Genomic DNA, 5,976 nt, shown 5'->3' with positions numbered 1-5,976 from the left:
AGAGCCCCCCGTCCTCACACCCGCCCGCGTGGCTTTTTGGTTGTGACGTTGACCGCGGCGCTGGAGGGGCCGGTCCCAGCCGTGTTGTACGCCCTGACTGCCAGGTGATACAGCGCGTTGCCTCGCAGGCTGCTGACTTTTGCAGACGTTTGATTGCCAACCGTTCGAATCCTTTTTGCGTTTTCTTCCTTTTCGTCGTGCCTCCAGCACCTGACCTGAGAAGCAGAGCAGGTAGGCGTTTACCTCCCGCTGCGGGCTGGCAGCACCCGGCCGCGCCCAGCGCTCCCTCCGGCACTTCTGCCCAAAGCGCAAGTGCCGCGGGGACAGATCCCGCGCCCTGCTACGACCCCTTCTCCTTCCCTGCCAGAAACCAGCCCGGCGGCAGCGCTCCCTCCCCAGGGCCTGCGCCGCGGCCCGGCCGGGGAAGCACATTCACGCAGGTTTCCCCGAGCGAGCTCTGCTCTCCGTTTTCAGCCGGATCACACACAGAAAGTTGTGTAATTTTTTACCGTGTGAGAGAAATCTCCGCGTCCTGAAGAGACAAAAGGAAGCAAATATGCCACAGGAACCCACCGCCCCAAGGCGGGCAGGAGCAGCACCGCAATGGCTGCCTGTGATGTACCTGCGCGTCTCCTCAACGCTCAGGACGGAGAGGGGCTGCGCCGTGTTTCCATACCTCATATCCCTGTATTCTTCCTTTGTGCTGGTTCTCCCGAGGGGGAGCCCAAGAAACTTCAACGTCTGAGGCAGAAAGACTTCTGGCCAAAACAGCGGTTGGGGCTTTTGTCGGCTCTGGGTAGAGGAGTCAAAAATAAAATTAAGAGTTTTTGATTTTATGTTCAATTAGTCCCAAACTTTAAGGGATTTCTTTTCTTTATCGCATGAGAAAAGAGGCATGCCACCGAAACAAACTTCCACACGTCAAAACGGTGGCCTGCCAGCCTGTGCCAGACAGCACCGCTCCTCTGCCTAAGAAATAAGAAGATGTCATTACTGAACTCAACCCAGGATACCATGTACTGTAATTAGGACAAGAGGGAACATTTTCTAATCAGTGGACATTAATTCATACTAAATCTCATTGGAATTCTTTCCAGATTACATATTACTTTTCCATTAATATCAAAAGATTTCATTACAATTAATGTTATTTTAATGACTATCAAAAGAATTAATCACGGCTCACCATTTATTATAAATCAGAGCAAGGATTAGGTATCAAAGGATATGTCAAGGTGGATACTAAACCCTTTCAGACCCGGTCACCCTCCCTGCGTCCATTGGCAGGGAGGAGGGAGAGGCGGTGGGGTGGGCTCCTGGCTCTACCTTCCTCTGCCGAGTAGACGACCGTCACGGGGCTGAACGACCCTTCCCCCTTGTTGTTGTACACCCCCACTTTAACTTCGTAGGGCGAGAAGGGCGGCAAGGTCTCGTTGCGGAAGACGTATCTGGCGGCGTCCGGGGAGGCCACGACAGTCTGCATCCAGCTGACGGTGCCGAAGGGGCGGAAGGCCACCACGTACCCGAAGCCGCCTCCGTTCTGCAGCTCCTCGGGCACGGTCTGTGGGCAGGCAGATGGCGGGAGAAACGGCACTTTCAGCAATGCACGCGCTTATCTCCCCGTCTGCTGGCTACTGCCCCCGGTGTGCTAAAGCTGCTGTCCTCTACCGAGCGGGAGGTGGCCGGAGTCCTCCTTCCCACCTAGCCTGAATTCATCCCACCCCGACTGCGCTAGAGCCCTGCGGCGCCGCAAGCTCCTGTAGTCGGGGGGAAAGCAGCACCTCCGGAAGACACTTCGCCTAAGACTGAATCCATCTTCGTAGGTGCCCACCCTCCTTCGCTGCCTAGATGGAGCCTCCGGTAGCGAAGTGAGTAATTTTAGGCACTGCAATGACTAAGCGGCTGAGGTTTGGTGGGGTCAACCAAGAAGATGGTTCCTGCTTTCCCAATACATGCGCAGCCGCTCTCACATCTTTGGAATTGCATGTTGAAGCCCTGAAGAACGTATCTTGGCAATGTCCTAGCCAGCGCGGGGCTGGTGGTCCCGTGTGACGTGACCTGCTAGAGACCACGGCGGCAGGGAGCGACCGTCACATACGTGATGGAGAAGGGCAGGTAAGTGCCAGGTAACAGCTAGAAGAAACAGCTTGTCACCCCCAGGTCACTTCTGGACACACTGACACTTCCTACTCTCAGCCTTGCCACCCCTAAAACTGCGTCAGAACCCCGAGCTTCAACGTATTGAAACAATCGGTAGCTATGGGCCGCTCTCCCACAGATGTCCACGGTGCTTAAGCACGTGCAGGGGTTACTTTTGGTGACTGCTTCTTACTCTGCATTGTTAAGGCTCAAAAAATACACCGGACCATAAAGAAAAGGTCTCTGGACATTTAAAAGAGTAAACTGACTGTTCTGTCATAATACAAATTGTATTTTGTGCAAATTACGACACTCATGGCTGGTGTTCTATCCATGTGTGTTTTTGAAACATATTGCACTATCTTTAGGAGACACAGCGTAGCTAATTAGTCCAATGGAAGAGGAAATTTAGCACACTGAGCTGTGTCGTAAGGACAAAAACCCATTTATAGTTTTTTAATAACCTTAAAAATATCTCTGGCGATTCATTGTGCCAGCTTGGTCAGAAATAGCGCTAAGTGGAAGTGTTAGCATGTCTAGTGAAGTTCATTATTAGGAAAAATATGCCAGCTGCATCGCATCATAACGTGAAAATATGAGCAGACAAATGACTAAAGTTCTAACCCCGACTGCCTTAAGGAATACTAAACATTTTTCATCTCTGTATCTCCTCTTGCTGGCTTTCGTTAGCAGCGACGGAAGCCAGCATGCAATGCCTTGTGCTAACTCTTAACTATTTGCTGCCATGTGAGCCGGTGCAGGGATAAGGGCTGGAGCCTGGGAGCCAGCCACAACAGCTCTCCACCAGGTCAGGCTGCCAGCCTGGTCTCACAAACTCCGTTTCATCCCTCCGGTGCTTGCTGCCCGTCCGTGCTTTGCCATATGCGTAGGCGTGTGCTCAGCCGAGGGGGCTGAGCTCGTGTCGAAGCAGCGACGCACAGCCCGCTCCCCGCGGGAGCTGGCATGGGGAAGGGGTGTAGCTCAATTTTAGTAGCTGGGCTATTTTATCACACAGTCCGGGCTTTTTTACCGCAGCCCGTTTGAGATCTACGGACGCTTCACTGGGGTGAAAGGGTGCATCTAGATCAGGACCGTATCAATTTTCCTCTGGGTTTGGACTCCGCTTACCTCCCAAGTGATGACCAGCTCAGACTTGCTCCCTCCGCCACCACTGACGTTAGCCGGTGTCACTTCAGGAACTGCAAAAAAAGATGCAGAAGATGCACGTGGAGACTTTGAAACCAGAAAAGCGCACGGAAATGGAACAGACCTGTGCAGCGACAGGACTCTGATGGCCTTCCCCTGCTGGGTACCAGAAACGCCATTAGGTAGCGAGTAATTTGCCACGGCACATAGCACATTAAAAGTATGTCAATAATAGTATATTAAAAGTATGTCAATTAACTTGTGTATTCAGTCATTAATTGTTTAGTTTAAATATTTATCTTCTGTAAAAAAGGCTTTTATTTATTTTTGTATTTCATATTCTGTTCTGTTACAGGCTAAAATAGAACAGAGGAGCCACCTCCCAGGGGTTTCCCATAACTGAGGCACATATCCCTGCAGCTACCACGCTGAGCCTACGCCTTGCCGTGACCCCTTTCTGCCAGATCAAAAGACAGGGTCAACACCAAGGACCTTTAAAGCTGCCAAGGCTTGCAGCTTGTGCTGAAGTCCCTAAACGCGAGCGCTGCTGAAGATCACCGTGAAGCCGTGCCTGCAGCAGCCTGAAGACACAGCGTGGTTCCAGGAGGTAGTGGCATGTTCGCGAAGACAGACCTTCAGTAAGCCCACGAAATGATCCAACCCACAGGGCAGCCCAGGGTGGTTTCTCGAAGGCTGGTGGACTCACAGGGTGAGAACCACTCCAAGAACCCCAGAAGCCCCCAGCCTCAAGAGACTGCCGACTCCCCAGCTGTGAAGCTCAAACTCCCGATCTCAAGGTGCTGTAGTCTGTGCTCCAGAGTTTCCATCACATTGATCATGGGAAGCCAGAGGAATTGCTCTCAGAGTTCATCTCTCTCATCAATGGATACTGGGCAGTTTTTCCAAAAAAATTGGAAAATCATTGCTTTCTGCAGAAAAAGGAGATGAAGTCTTCCTATACATCCAGGAGTCACAGACTGAGCAAGAGAGCCCTTTAGGAGTTCCACAACTTCTACTGCCTGTTCTGTGCACAAATAACATGCCACGAGGGAGGAGAGCAACGGGCGCAGAAAGTGCTCCTCAGCTTCCTCCAGCACAACACATCCATTAGCACCTATTCAACAAGATGTAACTCAGTTGCCACCACTACTTACGAGCTTCTTCAGTTCTTCTCTTCTCTGAAGGTCTGCTGGGCTCTCCAATCCCGATCAGGTTGGCAGCCACTACTCGAAATTCATATTCGACCCAAGGGTTCAGACCCACCACTGTCGCTGTGAATGTCCTGCCATCGATGATCTCTGGAACTAGAAGCCAGCCACAGGTCAGGAGTGCAACGGAGACCACTAAAAGTATTAAAGGCTGCTGAGAAAAGGTTGTATCTGATACCCTTAGAAGTGAGGGATTAATGTAAATGCAAAGTGAAGAAGGATTGCTATACCTTTTCTCATTTTTCTAGCATTTTGTTAACTGCAAGGAACTCAAAGAGGTGGCACTAAAACATCATGCTGCTGTTAAAGAGTTTCTCCTAAATTGCTGCTTTTTGAAAACAAAGTGTCAAGACAACAGGTTTAAAGGGGTTTTATTTTTCTCTTTTTAAAACATACTGTTCCCTCTATTTAATGGTTACTGGAACAAAATTAACCTCTGACAGAATGAGCAATTACATCATGGGATTTTTCCCTCTATCAGGAAAATAATTCTACTTAAAGATAGGCCAGATGACACGGTCTGTCCCTGAGGGATGTCTTTATAGACCACAATTACTGTTGTATATCTCCAGTGCAGCAACAAAAGATAGGAATTCATTCTGTTTTCCCTTAAACATTCATGAGAAAAATGGATGAGTAATAGCACCGACTGGACTCTAAATCTTTGGGTTGCCAAACTTGAAACTAGTTAATAAGAGCAGGGCTCTGCAGCCGGCGAAATTACTTTTCACTTCCAGGTGCAGAGCTGCTCCCCTCGGCCTCGGTCCCGATGGATGCGTTCTCCATCGGTGGAGCTCTTCGGGGGCCAAGTGATGGACCTACCTGTGCTCACCGCTTGCCATCCCACCGAGAAGGGGGTCCTTGCTTGTACGACATACATTGTAATAGGGCTGTGGTTGTCTGCTCCCGGCCTCCAGGACAGCTGAGCGGTGGTGTCGGTGATCTCATCTATTGTCACAGCTTCTGGTGGGCCTGGGGGACCTGTTGGAAGAATTACGGGAGAGGGTTGCTTGGAGCTTTGCAGTGGCTCAAGGAAGGAGCACTCTGGTCTTCTTCCCTGGCTCAGGACCCAGGTAACCGAGTCCCTGCAGAGGAGTTAAGTGCAGCCCCAGCTGCGGGTTAGCAGCTTGCATCGCCCAGAGGAGGTTGGAGGCGTGGGGGAGATGCGCACACCCGGAGATCACCAGCTTCACCCGCAGCCCCCAGGTGCCTCCGTGTGAGCCGCAGCGCGGCGGCACGGCTGAGCTACCCGGCAGAGCAAGGCGCTTGCTGCAGCACTCGGGACCAGCTCTGCCATCTCCCGCCTGCTGCTTTCGGACTGCCCTGTGTGCATGGACGGTTCTTGGCTGCAGCTTGGGTGCACCCGGAGGCTGGTGAAGAACGAAGGACCTGCCTGTAATTGACCTCTCTCCTCTATCGTATGGCCGTTACGGTCAGTAGTGGCACCTGAGATGAAGTCTCTCCCCAAAAGCACCACCTCAAG

The 5,976-nt window shown here is 51.4% G+C and overlaps 1 protein-coding gene across 1 annotated transcript in view; it reads right to left on the bottom strand.

Moving 5' to 3' along the window:
• Positions 1-5,976, bottom strand: part of LOC104623044 (contactin-4-like) — a gene marked incomplete at both ends in the record, with an annotated part of 63,865 nt that overhangs the window by 2,528 nt on the left and 55,361 nt on the right. The window contains 6 exons of the mRNA XM_010289997.1: positions 29-215; positions 677-792; positions 1,327-1,561; positions 3,268-3,338; positions 4,440-4,589; positions 5,316-5,474. Of these exons, the coding sequence (XP_010288299.1) occupies positions 29-215; positions 677-792; positions 1,327-1,561; positions 3,268-3,338; positions 4,440-4,589; positions 5,316-5,474 (918 nt within the window). The remainder of the gene's footprint in view (positions 1-28; positions 216-676; positions 793-1,326; positions 1,562-3,267; positions 3,339-4,439; positions 4,590-5,315; positions 5,475-5,976) is intronic.

This window comes from Phaethon lepturus, unplaced genomic scaffold, assembly GCF_000687285.1.
Source record: "Phaethon lepturus isolate BGI_N335 unplaced genomic scaffold, ASM68728v1 scaffold20346, whole genome shotgun sequence".
Lineage (NCBI taxonomy): Eukaryota > Metazoa > Chordata > Aves > Phaethontiformes > Phaethontidae > Phaethon > Phaethon lepturus.
This window is presented reverse-complemented; position numbering and strand designations above follow the sequence as displayed.